Source organism: Orcinus orca, chromosome 17 (genome assembly GCF_937001465.1).
Source record: "Orcinus orca chromosome 17, mOrcOrc1.1, whole genome shotgun sequence".
Lineage (NCBI taxonomy): Eukaryota > Metazoa > Chordata > Mammalia > Artiodactyla > Delphinidae > Orcinus > Orcinus orca.
The window spans coordinates 80,938,248-80,961,606 of record NC_064575.1 but is presented as its reverse complement, the minus strand read 5'-3'; the positions used below and the strand labels follow the sequence as shown (position 1 = coordinate 80,961,606).

The 23,359-nt window shown below is 47.6% G+C and overlaps 1 protein-coding gene across 18 annotated transcripts in view; it reads right to left on the bottom strand.

The window, feature by feature from the left end:
* Positions 1-23,124, bottom strand: part of KHDRBS3 (KH RNA binding domain containing, signal transduction associated 3) — a 207,104-nt gene extending 183,980 nt beyond the window's left edge. For 14 of the 18 annotated variants that reach the window (XR_007472965.1, XR_007472966.1, XR_007472969.1 and 11 more), the window contains exon 1: positions 5,001-5,133. Coding sequence is in view for 8 of the 18 variants with exons in the window: in XM_049700903.1 (XP_049556860.1) it covers positions 5,001-5,088 (88 nt within the window). In the remaining 10 variants the exon portion in view is untranslated. Of the gene's footprint in view, positions 1-3,998; positions 4,021-5,000; positions 5,134-14,437; positions 14,541-17,489; positions 17,688-19,798; positions 19,936-22,121 lie in introns of those variants that run through there. The other 4 variants (XM_049700899.1, XM_049700901.1, XM_049700902.1 and 1 more) reach the window with 4 other exon arrangements.
* Positions 23,125-23,359: the final 235 nt, after the last annotated feature.

Genomic DNA, 23,359 nt, shown 5'->3' with positions numbered 1-23,359 from the left:
CCTCCCAAGCACCCCACACTCTCCCAGGGAAGACAAAGAGATCCAATCAGTACAGTGTGATGACTGTGACCCCATCAGAGACTTAGGCAGCGGCTGCTTCGGGACCAGGAAATAGGCACTCTAACCCATTTGGGGGGAGGTAAGTGGTCAGAGGAGATACCTACAGCAGAAATCGGAAGGCTAAAGTATAACAACAGATGCTACATGACCCATCTTTCAATTCCGGCACAGGCTAGGGAGAAAAGAACAAACTGCGCCTAAGAGGCCAGGGTATGAATCCCCCTTCTGTCATTACTAACTGTACCATCAGAGCTTGACCCTTTAAACGTCCAAGGCTCAGTGTGATACGGTAAAGAACAATGGGCTTGGAGAAGAACAAAGCCTGAACCTCCACTTGGACATTTTATAAGTATGTCACTCTGGGTGACTCAACTTTATTGTTGGAGTCTTGGTTTCTACAAGTGAAATATTAGGCTAATAGCCTCTACATTTCTGGGCTGTTCCCAGTATTGAGATTATAGACCTAACCGGGCACAGAGAAGCACCTCGAAAATGTTCCTAGACTGAGAGTTAAATCTAAACTGCCTGTCACTAAATATTTCAAAAGAATAGCTGAAGGCTAATAAGACATTCCTTAGGAAAGGAGAGGGCATCTACAAACTTAAAACTCACTCTCAATCTAATGCAGAGAGAGCCGACGTTCCTCAAGAGCAGAGACTCTTTTTCCCTCTCCACCTTCAGGACCAGCACAAATGCCCCGCGTGGCAGGTTCTCAATAAACCTGCTACTAACGTCCAGATACCAAAACACGGTAACTGACAGTCACTGGATCCCTTTGAATCATAACACACTATAAAAAATTCAGAAATGGTTTATCTAAAAATGTGAGTCATGCATCCATTTTCTTACAAAAAACAAAACCTGATAACCCTAAGAAAAACTGAAAAACGTAAGTAACCACATCCTTCTCTGGATGAGGCAGAGAATCTCACACTGTGGCGTGAAGGCACCACAGCTAAATATAACTCTGTAATTTTCATTCTCATTCTTCTCTCTTACTTTAAATGCCTGACAACAGGCAAGTGATCAAAAACATTTACAAAAAGGATCCCCCAAAATGAAACTCTTAAGCCACTGAGTTTTGTTGAACAAAGAGATGCACTTAAGGCAAAATAATGATCCTTCCTTTATACATGTTTACCCCTCACACATATCCTGAGTAATGCTAAGAGTCCTATTATTAGAGACATTTATGTAATACGAAAAACACTTATTTATCTCGACATGAATAGACCACCATAATCTGGAATCCTTTGCTCCACTTCCTCTTGTAACCAACCGCTAAATAGAACTTGGCAGTGAACCAGCCACCAATCCATATATTATATCAGATAATTAAAAATACAGGGTTATGTAATCTTATTTAATGGTTAGTTGGCTTGGATTGAAAAACATCCAAAGCAATACCAGAGAACTGGATTAAATTATAAGCGTAAGACATTTCTGAAGATGTTTTTTAGTAAGAGGCAGCAAATATAATATTAAACATGCAATGCTACTTTCATCTCCAATTAACCTCCTTGGCAAGAAACTGCAATGTCAACTCACTCTATAGGCAGTGGTGTTTGGGGGGAGGCAGAGAGGCGATTAAAAAAAGTCTATTTTATTTGATTCGGTTTAACATCAAGTAAACATTACCCATTACTATTGGCAAAGAAACAAAAGCATTCAATATTCGAGGGGTGGGGGGAAGGAAAGTCAGTTATCCTGAGAAAACAGAAATACAAGTCAGGAACTAATGTCCACTACGAAACACAAGCCTGGAAAGTGTAAAAGCCAGCCTATGTTAGCAGAGAAGCACACATCTTGATGTGATCCCAGCTCAAGTTCTTACTTAAGCATTATTAGGAAAAAAAGTAATTCAGCTAGGAAGTTTACAAATGCTGAATTTTTTTAAAGAATGACCAAACCTCATTTATCAACTGTTTCATTATCATAGTGTGTTGATTACTGAAATCATATATTGGTCTCCAGAGAGCTTTAATTCAAAAATGCCCCTTGACCTGAGCACTAAAATCCTGTAGGATAAATCTACAGTGAATGTTTGTTTCTTCAAAGACGATCACTAGACAAGCACAGAAACAAACTTTTTAACAAAATCAACAGGAAGCCGACAGGAGTCGACAGGAAACAAGCATATTAGTTATATCGATTTCTGCAGGTAAATTAGCATGTGTGAAGTGTTTCAGAGCCGTCTTTTGAGGAAGGCATAAGTAGGGAGAACAAGGGCCTTATGAGACCAAACACCTGAGTTCAGATTAACCTATCTCAGTTACCTACGAGCTCCCATAGCTGAGGTCCCCAGCTCCCTCCCCTGAAAAATGGAGACATCAAAGGCTGCCTCACCAGTGTGCAAGTGTGAGAACACAAGTAGACAGCATGTGCCTGAAAGAGCCTCAGAAACTTTAGAACACTATGCACACAAAGGTACTGTTAGCATTTGGAGGTGTTAACCATCATGTCTATCTATTACATGTCACTCCATAATAAAACAGAGGTGTGCACTGCTGACTCATCAGCACTGAACAAGTTAGTGTCCGGATCTGGATTCCAGTATCGAGATTCAGAATAACATCTGAAAAACCAGGTGCCTCCTTTAGATGCAAACAGTCAAAAATACAGGTAAAAAAGAATAAAAATGCTCTCAACAGCCACTCACAAGATGATCATCAGATTTAAAATCAATTTCCTAATAGCCAATTCAGATTTAAGACACTGTTTTAGCAATGCACTTGTAATTCTGAAGTTATGTAACAGAGCGTAATTAATATTTTAAATGACAGGGTTCTGCATTCCAGACGCCAGCCTGTGATTTAAGGGGGAAACATTTTAGTCTGAAATAATCTAAATTAACAGTAATAAGAGCACCTGAGCAGTATCTCTTTCTTCCTCCACATAACTGTTCAGTGTGAGAAGCGTACTTCTTCCAAGAACTACATTTTTGATGGAAAAGTAAGGTAATCCGGTTTAAGGTCTTAAAAAAAACACTAAATGGCAACACTGTCCAAGATCTGTTTCAAATAACTGGAGGCAGTTACCACAGGTACAAACTCAGAAACCAAAAGAATTTTGAATGTATGAGAATGAATGTACTGCAGCAACCTGGCACAGAAAAATAATTCTGACTTTTAAAATAAAATAACTTACTACACTTTTGTTAAACTGCTTCCTTAATTGAGTACAACGTAACTTTGATTCAGCTTCTTTATTAAGAAAAGTGCACTCATTCTACAATCCAGAATATTTCTAACGCCAGTGATCTCACACAATGTACAAAGAAATATCTTTCAAAGAGATGACAGCCCAGCAGGCAACAAAAGATATATGTAAATCACAAAGAGCAAGGAGTACAAACCCAACTGTAGGGCTGTTCGGAAGAGCACGGCGATAAAACTTAAAATTCTCTTACTTTAATGCGTGCCCATTACTTCTTCACAAGCCCATGTCATTAAAGAAATAAAAATAAGCCTACAATTACAATAAAATGGGGAAGCTCTGTGAACCAATCTCCGTTCAACAAACTAAATATCAAGCTGAAATTCCTGGAGACAGTGAGTCTCTCCACCACCACCCTCAGTCAACAACACGCACACCCTACTCGGAAGAACTGGTTGCAACACGCAAATACCGGAGGTCGCTGTTTTAAAATATAGATATCTATACACAAGCAGAATATGTCTGCCTCATCTTTCACTTCCAACAATAAAAGAGCCAGGGCCAGCATTAAGACCAGCAGACCCGCCTAAGTCAGGAAGCACAGACTGTCAAGGCACAGTGAGTGATTCAGGCAAAAGGTAACAGATCCGACCAGATAATGTTTCTGCCATCACCCAGAGAAACAGCAGACCAGCGGCTCCCAAACCCAGCTTTCTCTGAGACACGTATTCCAGATCCAGGAGGAATAAAGGGCTGGTCCCGGGAAGGCAGGCTTAATTTACCGTCCATCCCAGAAGATTACTCAGGAAGCCTGAGGAGGAACAAGCCTGGGAACACTGTCCTGGGCCCGCACGCCTCCTGTATCCCCTGCACCCCGTGGCCTGCATTCCCCAGGGCTGCTCACACCCTGAGCTGGCCGGAGTAGTGCTAAGATGGCACAGGCAGCAGAGGCTCCGCGGCCGGCGTTCCGAATCCCCAGCCAGCCCCCAAGGAGGGCGGCCCAGCCAGAGCCTCCCAAAGAGAGGACAGGCAAGCCAAGAAGCGGGCTCCGGTGTGGGCCTCTTCTCCCCTAATGGCCCTCGAGGGCCAGCCTGCAAGGCTTGGCATGAGCTGCCCACCCCCAGGGAGGGCGGCTAGAGCCTGGACCCGGGACAAAGAGGGGATGCGACAGGAGACGGGTCTCTGCCACTGGGACCGCTGGCCCTGTTCCTCCAAAGTGCTTGAGGTCTGACCCCAAACCTCCTCCAAAGGTCCTCAAACTTCACCAACAATCCAAGCACCTGCTCCCTTCACCTCTTCTGCATTCGATCCCCTCAAATCCTTCCATTTCCCTCCAGCTTGCTCCAGTTCCTTCCCTCCAGACAAGCCAAACGCACTAGTTCCCCGAGTCCCCCGCCCCACTCTCTCCCTCCAATGAGATCATTCAACCCCGCCCTGACGAATCCCCCAGATGTTCGCCGTCCCCCACTCATAAGTTTCCCTTGGGTACCTCGAGGCCCCAAAGGTTTCCTTCAAGTCCTAGCCAAACGCCTCAGCCTCCTTCCTTCCCGAGTCTCCCCAACGTGCACGCACACCTCGGCGCTCCCCAGGTGTCCGGTACGCTCCCAGGTCCCTACCCGAACGCCCCCAGGTTGCGACCTGGGTCCCCTCCAGTCGCCCCAAGGGCGACGGCCAGCCAGCCCCACGCTCCCGCCTTGCCCGCCGGTCCCGACCCTCCCGGTCCCCGGCCCCCTGGCCCGCCGCTCCCGGGTCTCCAACGGCCGCGGGCCGGCGCGCGCCCCTACCTTGGTTCACCAGCCGCAGGGCGTGCGTGAAGGAGGGGTCCAGGGAGTCCTTCTCCGCCATCAGCTCCGGCAGGTACTTCTCCTCCATGCTCGCCGGCCGCCAGGGCCCGGGACGCGGACTCGAGGCGGGCGAGCAGCGCCGGCCACGCAACCCCCGACCCCGCCCGCGCCCTAGCGGCGCGGAACCCGGGCCGGACGCCGCGGCCGGGGTGCGGCGGAGCCAAGCCGGGCGGTCGGCCTGGCGGCGGCGGCGGCGACGCCGGCGGCGACGGCGGCGCCGCGAGGCGGGAAGCGGCCGCGCAGCTCCGGTCCCCAGGGGGTGGCCGCCGACTGCCCCGCGCTGGCGGCCACTGCCTCCCGGACGCGGTCCCCGAGCTCCCGCCACGGGCCGGCGCGGTCAGGCGGGCCCTCCTGCCGGGCCAGCGGCACACTCTGCGAGCCTGAGGCAGTCCCGGGCGAACCCCGCCAGCCGGCGCCAGCGGCAGCGCCAGCGCCGAGCTCAGCCGCCACCCACACGCCGCGCGCCGCCCCGCGTTCTCCGTGCTGCCCCGCCGAGCGCCCCGCCCCGCCTTCCGCGGCCCCGCCCGCCGCGCCTGCGCGTTGCGCCCGCGTCCCGCCGCCCGCCGCGGCGCGCCGCCAGGGGGGGCCGCTCCCGGCTGCGCGGACGGGCCGGGGAGGGGCGTCCCGGCGCCTCCCGCTCGCCCCGCGCTCTCCCACGGCCCGCGTGACGCGCGGGGAGCCCCACGGCTCGGCTACCGCGTGGCCAGACGCAAAGACCGGGAAACTGAGGCCCAGAGAGGTGAAGCGGCTCGCCCAAGGTCACCCAGCGAGGGATTCCGGGAGGAGGGCTGCGCGCTCGGCCCCCGGGTCGGGTCAGGGGCCGGGCGGGGAGAGAGGACGCCGAGCAGCGCCCGCGCTCGGCGCAGCGGGCTCTGGGGAAAGGCAAAGGGGCGAGCCGCCCTGCTCTTTAAGCTCCCTAACTTATCTCGCGTTGCTGTCCCCTCCTATGTGCTAGGAAATAACGTGGGCACGCCGTCCTCCCTCGGCGCCTCCCGCGCTCAGCGCCGACCCCCGAGACCCTCGGTACCGACGTCGATTACATAAAAGCGCGTGCCCTTCAGGTCGGCCTTGTCATCCCGACTTGCCGCCGGGTTGTCATTCTCTTCGCGCAGAAACCTACTGTGCCCGGATGCGGAGGAGGGAGCTGCGCCCCAGGCCCGTCCCCTGGACACACGTGGGTACTGATGTCCTCCGTCCATACACGCCCCGACCCCCATCCCCGATAAATCCTCCATCAGGCCGTTTTCAGATTTCCCGTGTAGAGTCAGTGTCCCCCAGCAGGCCAAAGACTCCGCATCTGTCCTGCCTTTGCCTCACCAAATCCCCCCTTCAAGTCCTGACCTCAATGTCACTGTCCCTGGACAGCCTTCCCGGACTTCCCCCAGCAAAGCTGGTTACTGTTCTGTGTCCCACCAGCGCTGATCATGCCTCGCTCACAGAGAGCTGTAACTCTGTTTCCATCAGACCACGAGCATCTCAGGGACAGGGCTAGAGTTTTGTTTTATGGGGAAAGTTCCCAGCGCTTAGTGCACTAGGACAGATGGAGAGGCACCAGAAATATCTGATGAAGGAATAAGCCATGGGCATGCCACTCCTCCGGGAGTGACACTCCTCCGGGAGTGAATCTTCCTCCCAGCCCCCCAGGCAACCTCCTGTACTCCTGATATAAACAGAGGCAGCTCTACACCCAAAGATGCTGGGAGTGGAAATCAAGGACCTCTAAGCTGCCCCTAAGTCCCAGCCGGACTTCCCTCATTCTTAAGCTCCACCCCTAGACAGGCCTGGTTCCAGGTGCGGTGCCATTTCAGAGTTCCCGGTAAGAATCTTCTTCACGTCTTTCTTTGGGCTAAACTTGCAAGAGCCAGTCAGGTGCGACAGTTAAATGTGTGGCCTCTGGGCCCAGACAGCCTGCATTTAGAATCATGGCTTAGCTGCTCACTAGCTGTGTTATCTTGGGCAAGTTACTTCACCTCTTGATTTCCTCATCTGTAAAGTGGAAATGATAATAGAACCTATTTTCTAAGAGAATTGTGAGGATTAAGCATATCAACTCTCAATGAAATCCCCAGTCTCCAGCACATAGAAAGTGCTTAGTCGTTCTTCGTCGTGTTTTTCCCCTATGCATGGCTGCTCTCTGGGTTTTCTGAACCAGCTTTAGCTCCTGGGGGCACTTGCATCGCCCCAGCAGACTGAATGAAGGACCTGGGACCACACGTCTCTGTTTCGGACCAGGAGCCCAGAGTGTAGCTGGGCAGACACTCTGCAGTCCCAGATCTTCCAGGACCCACTGTGCACCCTGAGTCAAATAACCTGTCTGAGCTTCGGAGCCCACCTCTCCAAAACCCAACTTACGCCGGCAGTCCTGGAGGGCAGCTGGAAGGATCTGAGGGGAAATGTTTTCTCCTTTAACATTAGAGTGGAATGCACAGACCTTTGGCTTCCACGCCTTACAACACAGGATTTACATTCTAGGGTGTGATTCCCTGGCAGCCACTTTTCGAGGGAGGAAGGAAGAAGGAGAGAGTCTGGGATCCGTAAGGGGGACCAGATGCTCAGCTGCTCCCCTCACCACTTTGTCTAAGACCCTCCTTTCCATTCCAGCCTTCTGCCCCAGTGACAGTCCAGCCCCGGAGTAGTTGCTGTTTTTATTAAGCATTTACTATGTGCTAGGTGGGAGGCCAGGGGCTTTGTACCCACTACTTTCAGTTCTCTCAACACCCTGTAGGGAAGATACTGTTTATCAGCACTTACAAATGAGGAAACCGAGGCTTAGAGCAGTTTAATACCTTGCTTAAGTGCCACCACTGTCAGCAAGGGATCCCAGGCCCATGGGACTCCAAAGCCTCCTCTGCCTGCCCTCCCTGTCCTGCCCTCCCAGGTAGCAGTCTGGGACACCCCACCCCTCCCGCATCCAAATAGTTGGCAGACATGTCTCGCCAGCAGCTGGGGAGGAGGGCTGTACACTGGGAAGCTGACAGCAAAGCACTGAATCTTCTGCTCCGGCCCCTCCTTCTCACAGAACCTTCCAAGAGGGCAGGTGCCCAGCACCGCAAGTATCCACGAGGGACTCTCCAGGGAGAAGGGAGACAAATGTCTTTGTGACATGCTCATGAAATGATCCCCAGCCACCAACCTGGCCAAGCTGTTGGCTGTGGGGCACCTCCAAGCCTTACTGACCAGACTCTGCTGGTCTTCCTGAGATGGCCATCCTGCAGGCACTAACCCTCTGATCCCTTTGAAGATGAGAAAATCAGGTCTTGGGAAAGGTCGTGGATTTTCTTCAAGCAACTATAGGTAATGCTCCAAGTCAGGTCTAATGACTGCCGGGCCAGACAGAGATCTCTCCAGGCGCACACCAGGACCCGCTGAGCACAGGCTTGGTGCACGCACCACTCTGGGTACAAAGGACTAGCCGTGCACAAAACAGGCTTCTCCAAAGCCGCTTCAAGCCAGAGGCACTGGGCCACTTACTCCATCTGCATGGTTTGTGTCTGCCCTGGACCGTAGGCCCAAAGCTGCAGTAAGAAACTCCAGCTGCCCTTTCTCCTCACATCCACAAGTCAGGAGACAACCTCTCGGCGTCAGAGACAGAGGGGCACTTCCCAAATCAACCTCGCCAGGTGACACTGGGCCATCTCAGGCACTGCACTGCTCCCACAGTAAGTCCCTCCATCTCTAGCCAGCCACCACATGGCAGCGTGTGCCAGAGTCCCCGCCTGTCACCCTCTCCACCACCACGCCCACCTCTGGAGAAAGATGGCCAACACTTCCCCGGCCTCTGTGACACTAACAGCAGTGGGTCAGACACAGCCAAAGAAACTCCATGTCATCAGAGGATAACAAACGTGAAGAGAGTCTGTGAGGTCACTGTCACGTTTGTACTGAATTGCTGCTCACACTACAAGCTTCCTATTCCTTTTGTTTAAAAAAGGTGAATCCTATTCCTTTTGTTTAAAAAAGGTGAATCCTATCCCAGTTACCACGAGACCCGGCAGGGCCAAATCTGACTGGTGATGGTGTCCAAATCTGACTGGCCTGAGGGATCTCGATTTGGCCCCCGGTTCTCCTGCTTACTCGCTGTGTGACCTTGAGCCAACTACTTGATGTCTCTGAGCACAGGGAGAGGAAATACCAACCTCCCAGGATTCTGTGAGGTTTCAACTGAAGCATTAAGCTTGTCATATGCACTGATGGCGTTTAAAGCGTTTTGGGCCTCACCCCTCTACGCTCCACCAGCATTTAAGCAGTCAAGGGCTCCTGTTCACATTTAACACATCAGTTTCTGGGCACCTGTGGACCGCTCTTGCCACCACGCTGTCCTCGGAGCCTGCTCACCTCCACAGCCCCAGTGCCCAGCCGGGCGGTCAGTTCACAGCCAGTACTCAACACTCGTTCAAGTCCACTTCTCCTGAAATGCAGTCCCCCAACAGCACCGCTTCCCAGCGACCAGAGATAAATGAGTTTGTCGTGTAAGACAAGCACCAGAACATGGCACAGCCTTACCTAGAAATCAGTCGTTCATGTGTCAGGGAGAAAGGCACCACAAATGTTCACTGTGATCCCGGCTCCAGTCAGCTACAGCAGGAAATGCATTTTCAAACCTTGAGAATGACTGAAAAGGCTTAGCACACGTGGAGTAGGGCACAGAGAAACTCTTCAAAGTTGGGAGCCTTTGCAAAGTTCAAAGTCCATCCATAAATCAGGAACGCCTTCACCGAGGACTGGCTAGTCTGTTGGTGGCTCTCTCCTACTTTATTCAACCAACTTTCCATAACCTCCTGCATTCAAGATATAGAAATACAACTAGAAGGAACCACAGAGGTCTGCTAGCTCACAAGTCACCAGTTTTTAGAGATGAAGAAACAGTTGCTCAGAACATTTAAGTGACCCAAAAGTATTCAGTGGAGAATTGGACACACACACACACACACACACCCTCCAGCCGTGTCTAAGGATGGATGGGATCAAACCTTTCAGCCCAGTCACTCACATACCTGAAGACTCCTATCCTGTCTCTGTATCCATGTTCCCTACAAGCCTGTTTCCTTCTCTTGCTAGTTGGTGGATGGAAAATCCAGTTCCTCTAGCGGCTAGAGTCCAGCCACTTCCTTCTTTCTCCAGGAAGGGAGCCATCCTGGTACTTTCTTGCAGGAGCTAATAAAACCACAGATATTGCGCAGGCCCCCCCTAGTGGCTAAGTGTGAAAGCACATGCCCCCCAAAGTTAGTGTTGAACCAGATTGACAACCCCCGCGTTGAACCTGGTCTCCACCAAAAGGGAACCTCACATAGGATTTTAATTCGTTCCCAGCAAAGGGGACAGAGAAGTATGATTTTAGGTGAAAGAGAGTGAAAAAGATAGGAGGTAAAGAAAAAGGGGAAAGAAGAGGGGAAAAGGGAGAAAAAGAAGATGAAGAGAACAAAAAGAAAAAAGAGAAAGCAGAAGACACATAGAATAGGAGACAGAGCAAGAGAATAAGGAAGGCTTAAAGGAGGGACGTTTCTCTGTGCTCAGCCTTTCTCTATTTCGAAGATAAACACTCGGGAAAATAGTAATGGAAAATAAGAATTGACATGCCTAGGGTCAGCTGGCTGCCCTGTGGCACCGTCAGGCGGGGACAGAGGAGCCAGGGAGAAGAAGGGACAGGGACAATGTAGTTGACCCCATCACAGCCTGACTTGGCAATCTTTTCAAAATCCAAATCTTTCTCTGTCTCTATTTTTGAGCTTCTAAAAGGTGCGCTAATAGCAGCTGTTCTCTTCCTGTTTTATTAAGATCTGAAGAGAACAATAAAGATTTGCAGAGAAAACCCCAAAAAGTGCTCTGAAAAATTCCCAGATATAACCATCACAGAAATGTGTTTTATTGTTTTCCTCTATGCAACAGCAGCCCTCTATCCTCTACTTCCTGGACCAAAAGTGTGATATGTGATGCTGGACTGCCAAAGCACTTGCTATATTTCAACAATGCATCAAGTTATCACGACCTCTGGTACTTTATAAGATGCCATGATTTGAAAGGCGCTGTTGAAATGTAAAACATTACTGCCACAGTAGTAAAAAGATCTATGTCCATCTCCTAACCCACTCTTTCTTCTCAGTATGCATAGAGATACACGCAAAACAATTCCGTCCACATTAGCAGAATACTTTGCAATAAAACTGCACATGCCTGAGTTCGGCAAAATGATCACAAAACAAAATATTTTTGGAAGTGTCAAGGTACCTTTAGTGTCCAAACAGCTACCAAGGGGGTGATGACATTTTGAGTCCACAGCAAAAGTAAACACATCCTGGTCTCATATAAAAATGCCAGCTTGTGTTTGTGTTTTTCTGTAGCTAAAAAATGGAGAGACAATCTTATCAAAAAATGGCTGTGGAAGAAAAACGGACATAAAGTTGAAGTTGTATACTCATGTACATGGAATTACATGAGAAAACATCTCTTCTCAAAACAAATGTGGACTTTTGTCAGTATCCCATCTGCGGACTTCCTAAGTGTCTCTGGATTTTTTTCTTTGGGTTCTGTGTAACATGGCACTAGCCTTCCCACAAATCTCATCCCTCATTGCTACCCTGTCTGGGTTTATACCAGGGTGATATGGAATACCTCAGAATCTCTTATTTGCACTTGATAGGGGAGGGGAGTAGGGTGCCAGGTGTACTCAGGCAATCTTGGTGGACTTGATCCAGCCTCAGATGGCAGCTGGTATGTGGGGAAGTTCCAGCTTCCTCTGTCAGATCTTATCCTGGTAATCAATTTTCTCCTGGTCTTCCTAGCCACACTCACTGGTAACAGGTCTGCCAACCTGCAGCAACTTAGATGTACAAACCACAGTGATCCATGCCCAGTTCGACCTGGCAAGTTACCCCTGAGCAGGTAATGGATGGAGCCACCAGCTGAGCAACCAGAGGCTTGGGCCTGCCCTTAGTCCGCTGGGTGCTCTGGGCAAAGCTGCCTCTTCCAGCCTCTCCTTCCCCACTTGTAAAATGAAGGGAATACCTCTCGTCGCAAAGAGTTCCTTTAGGATCTCCTTGAGATAAATGTACGTGAAGCGCTTAGCAGAGAGCTGGCACTCAGTGGGCACAGAATGGATGGAATAGCCATAGAGCAGAAATATAACATGAGCCACAGGCATAACTGTAAATTTCCTAGCAGCCACATTAGCAAAGTGAAAAGAGACAGGTGGAATTTATTTTAATAAGATGGTTTAACCATACATATCCAGAATACTATTTCAACATGTAATCAATAATTTTTAAAATATTAATGAGATATTTTACATTAAAAGTTTTTATACTATGAAAATGTGTGTATTTGCACCTACAGCACATCTCAATCCAGAAGAATTCTCAGCAGTTAAAGTAAAACGTGGTCCTACATTTTAATGAAGAGTTGTGTTTAATGGAAAAACATTTAACACTGCTTGCATTTTTAAATTCAAATTCAATTAATTAAAATTAAATAACATTAACACTGGTTCTTCATAATGCTAGCCTTAATTCATGTGCTTGTTGGCCACATGTGACTAGTAGCTATGGTATCAGGCAGTGCAGATCAGAGGAAGGGATTCAGGGGCATGGAATAGAAAACGCAGCTGTCAACTGCTTAACCAAAGAGATGTGTCCTGGTCTCACCCCACGTGAAGCCTAAAATAGGCTGCCCGGGGCTGGTGCAATGGCTACAAAATGTCATCAGTGAGCCAGGCTCCTTCAGTCTTTCTGCTCCACCCACCTTAGGATGGCAGGATGGGTTATCCCCATGACACCCTGGGCATCTGACCTCACTCCAGGCAGGGAAAAGCGGGGGGAGCAAAGGGGCTAAAGGGAAAATGACCATCACCTGTCGAGTCTGCTCAGCTGTTAAGGAGTTTTCTTGGAAGCCCCAACTAATGGCTTTTGCTTAAGTGTCATTAACCAGAACTGTATCACACACGGACACCCTTATCTGCACAGGGCAGAGCTGGTAAACATAGTGTTTTACCTGGGCACATTGGCACCTCCAACAAAAGTGGAGTTCCTCAGTACGGAATAGGGGACAATGGATATTTGGTAGGCATTTGACAGCCTCTACCCGAAGTGGCACCTGCAATTATTATTACTCATGCCACCAGACTCCAAGGGGCACTCACAAAGAATCCTTAAAGAAAATAATAGAGTTGTGTATTTTTTTTTTTGGCTGAATAAAGAAAACAGAAATATCCTTACTGCATCACATCTTAGAATGCAGCTGGGTAAGGTCCAGGGAATCAGGATAGACAGGGCAGGAAAGGCAGGAGGACTGGCCGCTTCCCTGGGTGGGCAGAACGAGGGGTGGCGTGGGCAGAAAACAACTCCTTTGTGCAGGTGAGGCAGATACTACAGCTCAAGAGAGTGTTGGAAGGAAATGTGCCTTAAGCAACCGGGAGGGTCACTTTATGGAAAGCAAGTGTCGTTCCTGTTGAGGGTCCTTCTCACGGACACTAAAGGTGCTTCTGTGGGCTCAGCTGCAGCTTGGAGGGCTTTCTTGGGAAGCTGAATTCCTATCCCCCGGACTCCGCACCACACCCCTGCTCATCGCTGAGCAGGAAAAGATACACTATCAACCTCAATGTCACCAACGTGATGACCTTGTTTGTTCTCGGAGAGTTACTTAAAATCTAAGCCTCCCTTTCATCCTAAGCCTCCCTTTCATCCTAAAATGGGGGCAATAATAGGACCACTTAATAGTCCAGTTGTGAGGATGAAATGAGCTAATGCATTCCAAATGCTTAGCTCAGCCCTTACCACATAGAAAGTGCTCAATAAATTATTATTCTGAGTTTTCTCTTATCATGCTAGAGTGAGTTCTGTGTTTCCTTTTGTCCACCCTATCATTTTGTATATTGGTTAGAAGCCTGGCAAGAAACAAACAGTGCTCTCAGAAGGAGTCATAGAGAGCTTCATAAAGGGGCTCTTTACAAGGTATGTGCAGGGCAAAGGGAAACTAAGAAGGAGGCGTTCAGCAGTCTGGGTAACCTTGCCAATCTACGCCTGGGGAGGCAAGAGAGAGGACAGGTCCCAGAACCTGCAAGAGCTGTAGAAGTAGGAGGAGACTTGCAGTAGGAGCAACAGCTGCAGACAGAGAGCACAACCCCTGCCAGACGATGATGTGACCCGGAAGGAGCCAGGGAACTTCACACCTTGACCTCAGTCTTCTACCCGCTCATGTCCTGCAGGTGCCCCTCACCGACTGAGTCCAAACTGAAGCCAGAGACTGGGGAAGCCCAACTGATGCATCCCCTAGATATCAGCCTCCCAGGGCAGAGAGCTGTGTTGAAAGGGGTGGAGAATGGATCCAGAGGCGCAGAAGGAGAAGGACCCAGTTACTTTGCAATGTGCTACAGTAAAAGGTCTCACCTTAACTATCTGGAACTGACTTGCTGGATTTGCGCTCCGGTTAATTCTCTTTTCTGCTTGGGGTGTTTGGTATCCACGTTCAGGTTATGTGAACACATGGTTTCTGTTGAGAGTCCAGAGGCAGAGAGGCATCATGGTGTTAAAGGTCTAGAGCCCCTTACCCAGAATTTTACACCATGCCTCTCCCACTCACTAGCCAGTGACCTAGTGCAAGCTAACAGGCCACTCTGAACCAAGCTCTCTAATCCGTATCACGGGAGGAAAAACAGCTGTCTCACTGGCTAGTTACAAACATGAGCTGAAACGACACAAGATTCCTACGCCTTTACTACTCTGTGGAAGCACAGTGGGCTGAGAGTGCAGGTTCTGGAAATGGAATGACTGGATTGATCCCAGCTCTGCTATTTAAAACTCTGTGCCCTTGGACTAGTTACTTAACCTTTTAGCATCTCAGATTTCTCATCCACACTGCAGAGGAAAATTGTCCCCACTGTATAAGGTTGTTGTGAGAATTAAATGAGCTATTACATGAAAAGTGATTAGAACAACATGTGACTCTTACCATCAACACTCTGTTATAAGTAAAGCACTGAGATGCAGTTGTGCGCTTAATACATACTGAGCTCCCTTCCGCAGCCTTCCTACATGATCAGCACCGAGAGCATGGACAGCACCCTCCCTGGACTCCTCCAAAGGGAGGGTGGGAATTTCCTCCTTTACCCTGTTAGGCTAGATACAACAGAGCATCTGACCAGGAACAAAGTATATGACAGGTTTCATGAGGGGTGGCTCCCTGTTCTTCAGGAAAAGGAAAATGAATACAGAAGCCACTGCTCCCTGCTTCTGCCCAAGAAATATCCAAGCCTAGTTCAAGTACAGGGCTGTTTAGTATAGTGGTTAAGACCATAATATAAAGAGCCAGCTCCTCTCTAGCTGTGTGACTTTGAATTAGTTACTTGACATCTCTGTGCCTGAGTTTCCTCACTTGTAGAAAGGGGATTACAATAGTGCCTACCTCTTCGGATTGTTATGAAGGTGAAATTAGTTAATATTTGTAAGTGCTTAGAACAGAGCCAGGTACATAGTATGTGCTTTATAAAGGCTTCTTGAATAAATAGAATAATCTCAGTTCTGTAAACAAATTTTGACCAATTGATTTCCTTTGTGATCAGTACTTGTCTGAGACACTGTTCTCCCTTGGGAGCTAAGAGCAAATCAAAACTGTGTTTGTTCAGGGGAAAAGATAGAAAATGCTTAAGTCAGCAAAATCAAGAGGTCCATTCATTGATACAAGTCACTGACATCACTCTTTGGCATTCGATAGCCTGAGAATGCTTTGATTTTTCATCTTGTGAACAAAACAAAGCTCTGCCAATACTTCCTGATCACCAACAACAGATTTAGCAGACAGGAAATGAAATTCTCACTCCTTCCCTTACTACCTTGTGTGTATGACTTGGTCAAGTTATTTCATCTTTCTTTGAGCCTCCATTTTCTCATCTGTAAAATGGGGATGTTAATTCCTATATCGAATATTCCTTCAGTTACACAATAGTTACTCAGTCAATGGAAGAGTTTTCCTTCTACCTTTCTTTTTTAACAGTTGATTTTTTAAAAATTAATTTATTTTTTGGCTACACTGGGTCTTCGTTGCTGCATGCGAACTTTCTCTAGTTGCGGCGAGCGGGGGCTGCTCTTCGTTGCCGTGCGCAGGCTGCTCATTGCCACGGCTTCTCTTGTTGCAGAGCACCAGCTCTAGGTGCGCCGGCTTCAGTAGTTATGGCGTGCGGGCTCAGCAGTTGTGGCTCGTGGGCTCTAGAGCGCAGGCTCAGTAGTTGTGGCGAATGGGCTTAGTTGCTCCGTGGCGTGTGGGATCTTCCGGGACCAGGGCTCGAACCCGTGTCCCCTGCATTGGCAGGCGGATTCTTAACCACTGCGTCACCAGGGAAGTCCCCCTTCTACCTTTTGTATCTCTAAGTCTATAAACGATGAGAAAGTCTGAGAGAGAACTAGTTTGGGAGACTGAATTTCACAGATGGTACCAGCTAATTAAGTGTTAACAAATTTGAAACCAAGTGTACAGCAGGGTTTGTCTTTTTTTTTAACTAAGCAATGCACAATGATACTTCTTGCCTGTGCTAATCTGAAGAAGGCTCTGGCTCTGTTGTTCTACTTTGAATGAAAGAAGGGCTGATGCCTCAGAGGCATAGTAGGAAGAACATAGACTTTGGAACCCAGCTTTTCAACTCCCTGATGTGTCGTAGCCTGTAGCAAGTGACTTAAATTTTCTTCTTTTTTCCTTCTTTTTATCATTAAAGAGTCTTTTAATTTCTGAAGAGTCAAGACCGCTGACAACTTTTCTAAGTCTCAGTTTCCTTGACTGTAAATACCTACCTTACAGAAATACTGAGATTGATTAACTAATATTATGCACACACACACGCACACACTCTTACACACCACTCCCCAGACTATAGCACCTAAACCAGTGCCTGGACTCAGTGTGGTCAGAGACAAAGCAGCTATTTCTGAGCACAGAGGAAACGCCTCCTCACCACTTAATAACTCATCTATGTTCTTTTTCCTTAGTATTCATCTCTTTATTGACTCCGTGTTTGCTGACTGTATATTATGTGTCTGCTTCAGGCTTTGGAACAGGGTCTCTGCCCTCATAAAGCACAGAGTTTAGTGGAGGAGATGGACATGCTCCTTAATCAGCTCTATGACCTTGAGTAAGTTACTTAACCTCCCCGTATCCCAGTTCCATTATCTGTACAATGAAAATATTAATGTCGCCTTTACAGCACTGTTATGGAATAAGGTAAAATAGCATATGTCAATTGCTTAGTGCTGGCTTCATAAGACTAATGTGAGAGATAATGAGATAATATAAGAAAAGTGCTTAGAATCGTATCAGGATAATATTTCTTCCATAAATGATGGATTCATCTTATTATTGCGTGAACAGAGGAACACAGAATTGCAGACTGTGATCAGCTCCCTGAAGGGAGAAGAGCCGGCACCGTGACAAAGAATGACGCAGGGGACTTACGTAGGAGGAGTGGCCGGGGAAGGCCCCTCTGAAGAGGTAACTGCTAGGACGTAAGGAATCAGCCTTGAGGGTCAGCAGAGGCAGAACCAGTGCGGGCCTCCTAGATGCCCAGATGTGGTTCAAGCGCCTTCTCTGTGGCTCTCCAGCCCTGTGTCCTCAGGAGAGCCTCGTCGCTTCCCTGAGGCTCAGTCTTCTCATCTGCAAAATGAAAATTACAACATCAATAATAAAGAGAATGAAGGTAATAGGAATGAAGAAGATAAAGTCAGCGTGGTAGATTTTAAAGAAGAACTCACGTCAGTCACCACGCTGAGAGCTTACGCATCAGAGGCAATTTAGTAAACGCCGGATTGCATCTGCTGCCTGGTGCTAGGCATACTCCAAAATTTAAAGCTGCCTCCTTGGGGTCATTCACACAACCGGTCAGCCAGGCTTCAAAGCCCAGCAAACCCCGGGTCCTTCCCACCTCACCACTCGGTCACATCCAGAACAATCACAGTAGCTACCACATGAGTGGAGCACCTGCCCTAACCCGGGCCTTTTTTGTGAACGCTCTCTTTACCCCTCACGGTGTCTCGGTAGAGGGGATTCTATTCTCTGCCCTCATTTTACAGGGCAGAGGGGCCCTGAGGATGGGCGGCGTGTCCAGCAGTATGTCGCCCAGGCGTCCGCAGCCTGTTTTCCAAGCCCCTGCCCCCCTGACAGACCTCCTTCTGGAAGGGTGTTCTCCCGTGTCCTTAGGCTCCCTCCACCTATCAAGATATCCTACTCCCGATTGGTTCGCCTCTTTCCTTCCTTCCTCCCTTTTCATTCTTGTTCTCCTCCATCTCCTTTTGTGCATTGCACGGGTCTGGGGATTTGCTACGTTGGCAAGTCTGGATATGATGTTGGATAAGAGGCGAGGGGGAACGAGGAAAGAAAAATGATTCCCGTGATTCTGGCATGTGTGAATTGCTCTATTCTTCACAGCCAGAAGTAATGTCTGAATAATCTCGGAATTAAAACAGTACTTTTCCAGAGGAGGCCGTATTTTCTGGAATAAGAATCAGGATGCATTTCAGAGCAGGAAGGTTAGGAGATGGCCAAAATGTTGGGATTCTTCGGATTGAGGTGGGGGAGCAGTTGAAATTAGTTTTGGTGGAGTAGCTACCAAAGGGTGTTATCATTCCTATTTCACAGAGACAGAAATTGAGGCCAAAAGTCATTTAGCTTCTAAGCTGCTGGAGGTGTTGAACTAAATGGTGAAGCCCCCCTCCTGAGAATTATTCACTTTGTGTGTTCACATCTTGTCCTGTGAGGTCCATTGTAAGCCTTCCGTGGTCCACAGAACTGATGATGTGAGCCTCAGTCTACATATGGCCATGACTTCTCATCCCATTTCAGAGCTCATCCCAGGCTCTGACCTCCCCCATCAAAGCATTCATCTCGTCTATTTACTTGTCCCTATCCCCTTGGACCGTGAGCCCATGACAGATTGTCTGTCTCATGTTTGTGCTCCGGGATCCGGGACAGCCACGTCCTCCTGCCCTTGTTCTATATTCTAAAGAATCACTTCTCCTGTTTCCCAGCCCTCCTCCCTCCGCTGGCTCCTCGCTTTCATCCTCGAGAAGTCCTCTGGATAGCACGCCCTTTCTGGGGAGGTGTCCCTCCCCTGGGCTCCCAGAGTGAGGGGCTTCCACATTGTAGAGCGGCCTCCTCCAAACACTCATCCTTCTCCCACCTGGGCCGTGTTTTCCTGCTCCGTACACGTGAGCTGGATAAACAGACAAATGACCCATTACTGTTGTAGCCATGCGTCTGGGGCAAGTCTTTCCAATGTAATCGGTTAAAAAACACTTTTTAATGTGTGCTACTTAAGCGATCTGCATACATTTCATATCCAACAGATTTGTACTAGGCTGATTTGTTCTGTGATGTGGCAGCTTCAAATACAAAAGGAAAAGATACTGCTTATGGATAACCAGTTTCAGCATTTAGAAAAAAAAATTCCTCTAGGTATTGTCTAGAAAATTCCTCTAGGTATTATCTAGAAAATTTTCAAGGAGGTAGAGGTGGGGAGGGCTTCAAATACAGAGCATTTTTCCCTGTACTTATGAGAAGCATCAAGTTTCTGTGTTTTTAGCAGCTAAGAGTGTAAAAAAGAGTGTTAAATTACTTAATAGTTTGTTACATATCAGGTCTAGAAAGCCAATTATGTAAAAAAAAAGTCCACATGTATTTTAATAACATTGGATTCTATGTGAGCCAAAACAGCTTGCTTTTCTTTTTCCTTTAACAGCTATTCAGGAAATTCAGGTTATAGTCTCTACCTCCATAATGATTAGAACATTTTTCAATTGTCCATTTGCTTATCCATTCAGTACATCACTGAAAACCATATGCTGAGCACTGGGGAGCACCAGGGAGATGGCTGCATCCTCATCGAGTTATGGTCTCTGCTCGTCCCCTGAGGAAGACATGTATTAAATAAGCTCACACATCGATATGGAAATTCCAAATGGTGATAAGTTATCTGAATGAAGAACGGCAGGTGACCCACTTAAATCAGGTGGTTAGGGAAGTGACAGGCTAGAAGGAGAGCACTTTGTCCCGTCCTCGTTTTACAGTTGGGGAGATAGAGACCCAAGGGTTTAAGACTGTTGTACAAGGCAAGGGACAGAGATGAGGGAAAACTCAGGCCTCCTCTTTCCAAAGCTGAGCTTTCTCCACTAGTCACGGTCCTCCCTTACCTAACTGATTCATCTTCACAAACACAGCATAAGGCTTGGTTATTTCTAAGATCTGTCCACCTCTAGCGGTCAGTGATCTTATTCAATTAAATCCACTCAAATAGACACCCTTTGACTATTTCCCTTTTTTCTGATCCTATTATGAACCACTGACAATAAAACAATCATAGTAATTCCATTATGGGATTATGTTTATTCCCACCCTCCTTTTAAAAAATGTTTTCTCATAATATCTGGAGACTGTTTTCTTCTTACACAACTTAACTCTAACTTTGTGTTAACAGGTACAGACACAAAACAACTGAAGGAAGATCCACAAAGGTGAAATTAGGGGAAGGAAAGATATAACCAGGGAACCCATGCTTGTTCTGATAGCTATGTAATCAGACTGTATATGCAGAAGACATTTTCTAAAATAGTCTGAAATAATCTATATTTCATTAGACGGTAGTGTTCATAGAACAAAGTCTTGTTACAAAATAAGTTCTCTGCAATCTGCAATTAATTAAGCAAAGGGACAAACTGTATTTAAAGATCTGTTGAAAGGATAACAACACCATTATTTTTCTGATACAAAGTGCTTTTTCCCATAATGCATCTGACCCCTCTTTTTTCTCTCTCTCTCTTTAGTACTTGACTGCAGTGAAATTCTTAAAATAGGCAGAGTTCTCATCAGAGTATTTTCGTTATCTTTGGAGTGTGTCTCAGATCCCCAAATACCATCTTCTTCCACTAACTGTTCTCTGAGATTTCACCACGGTGGTTTCATTCTTTCTAGCTAAGGCTTTGTTTTAAATTGAACAGAAATGCCCTGGAAGAGGTAACTCACATTTTCCTTCCTTCCTCCCTTTCTTCCTCTCTTCCTCACTTTCTCCTATCCCTACATCTTTCCATCCTTATCTCCATTCCACCCAAATATCAAAATATCTCAGCATTCCTGGTCGAAATGGAAACTGAATCCCCTCTAGCACCCTTGCCCAGACCTTGCCCACTCAAAGCCAGCAAAGCACCTATAGGCTCAGGATGAGTCCAGGGCTCCCAGCTTGCCTAGACCACATGGCAGCCCCAGAGGAGGGTCTTCCTCACCTCTGCACAGTGCACGGAACAGCATCTGACACCCTCTAGTTGCTCAAACAATGAAGCTATTGAACTGAATTCAATCTAGACTGGCTGGCTGCGAATTATAGAATTTGAATCTGGTTCTACTGTGCTCAGCTGGCTGATGAGAAAATATTTATTCAAGTGGGAACAAGTCTTTTCTTTTCATGGTGTGATTAAAAGTGTTGGACAGACTTGGGTTCAAGTCCTGACTCTGATTCACAGCAGTGGTAAAACTTAAGTCAAATCATCGAACACTGGTAGGCTCAGTGTCTTTATCTTAAAACAGGGATAATAATACTTCATTGGATCACTGGGAGAATTCGAGAGAAGGTCGTAACCAGGTCTGTTATAGGGTCTGACACCTAATAGGTTTCCAATGCATGTTTACAATCAGAGCCTTAGCACCTCTACCACCTGGAGGGTAGAGCTGTGAGGTGTAACTTGAGGCTCCGCCTTGTTCTCTGTTTGCTGAACAAACAAAATTCTACCGGCGTATGTGTAAAGCACCTGCTCTACCTACACAGGTGTGCTGCTATGAGGGATAAAACAGAAAAACTGACACAGGGCTCTAGCCATCAAGGAAGTAATCATTCTGTTTGACTGGATCATTTAATTCATCTCATTACTTGGTAACAAACTGGGCCAGCAGCAAACTCCCCTGGATGCAAATGGAAAGAAGGGTTTAAATAATTGACTCCAACAAACTGCCTTCTCTCTGTCTGAAACATTGGATGAGAAACAAGAACAGTAGCTGCCTTGTCTTTCTGGCCCATCGCCAAGCTAGACAGGACAAGAGACTCACCAGCTACTTTCCCATTTTCCTACAGGTTTAAAATCTCCATCAAAGTGATGCATCTTTGGGGGCTTCCCTGGTGGCGCAGTGGTTGAGAGTCCGCCTGCCGATGCACGGGACACAGGTTCGTGCCCCGGTCCGGGAAGATCCCACATGCCGCGGAGCGGATGGGCCCGTGAGCCATGGCCGCTGAGCCTGCGCGTCCGGAGCCTGTGCTCCGCAACGGGAGAGGCCGCAACAGTGAGAGGCCCGTGTACTGCAAAAAAAAAAAAAAAGTGATGCACCTTTGGGTGGATTATGGGATGAACTAGGAATCAAAGTTTTCTACGCGTCCCAGTGTTTTTAAATGCATACTAAAAAGTGAATGAGTGAACATACAGTGTCCATAATTCTGGCCTTTCCTACTTAATTATCAAGCCCACAGGTATTTCACTTGTTCGAGCACTTATTTCGCTAACATAAACAAAGCATGTCCTATGCGTCAGGCACTGTGCAAGGTATTTTACCAGATTATTGCTGATCCATACTACAGACCTGTACGGTAGTTATTATTATTCCCATTGTATAGATGAGGAAACTGAGGGTCAAGAGGTTAAACAATTTAATCATATTTATACCATTAGTAAAAAGCAGAGTCCAATTCTAATTCCAAAATAGTCCTCATGCACATAAAAAATGTATTTATTAAGGGGTATAAGGGAATTGCCCTCCAAAACTTCACTTCCTATGGTTTTTCCCACTTCATTTCAATGATGAGTTTGTTTTTTCTGTTGCACAGGCTGAAATTTTTTTTCTCTGATGCTCCACACCCAATCCGTCAAAAACTCATGTTGCCTTTACCTTCCAAATAAAACCAGAACTGAGCATTTCTCATGACCCCTCTCTGGACTCTCAGTGAATTGCTGTGGGTCTCCAAACCCCTCTCCGGGGCTTCGCCCTTGCTCCCTAGACTGTATTCTCATCTCTGCAGCCAGGGGGAGCCTTTGCAAGCAGACATTAGGTTGTGTCCACCTCCGATGGCTCCCACCTCAGTCCGAGTCAAGGCCCAAGTCCTAACAAGGCCTACAAGGACCTGCCTGACCTGGCCCTCTGTTTCCGCCCCATTCCTACCATCCCACCCCCCGCCACAGTCTCTGCTCGTCACACCCTCCTGCTCCTGGCATTTGCACAGGCAAAGTTTTATTCACATCTTATGTCACCTTATGACATCTTATATAGTTTACTTTTCTTTTCTCCATGTAGTGTCT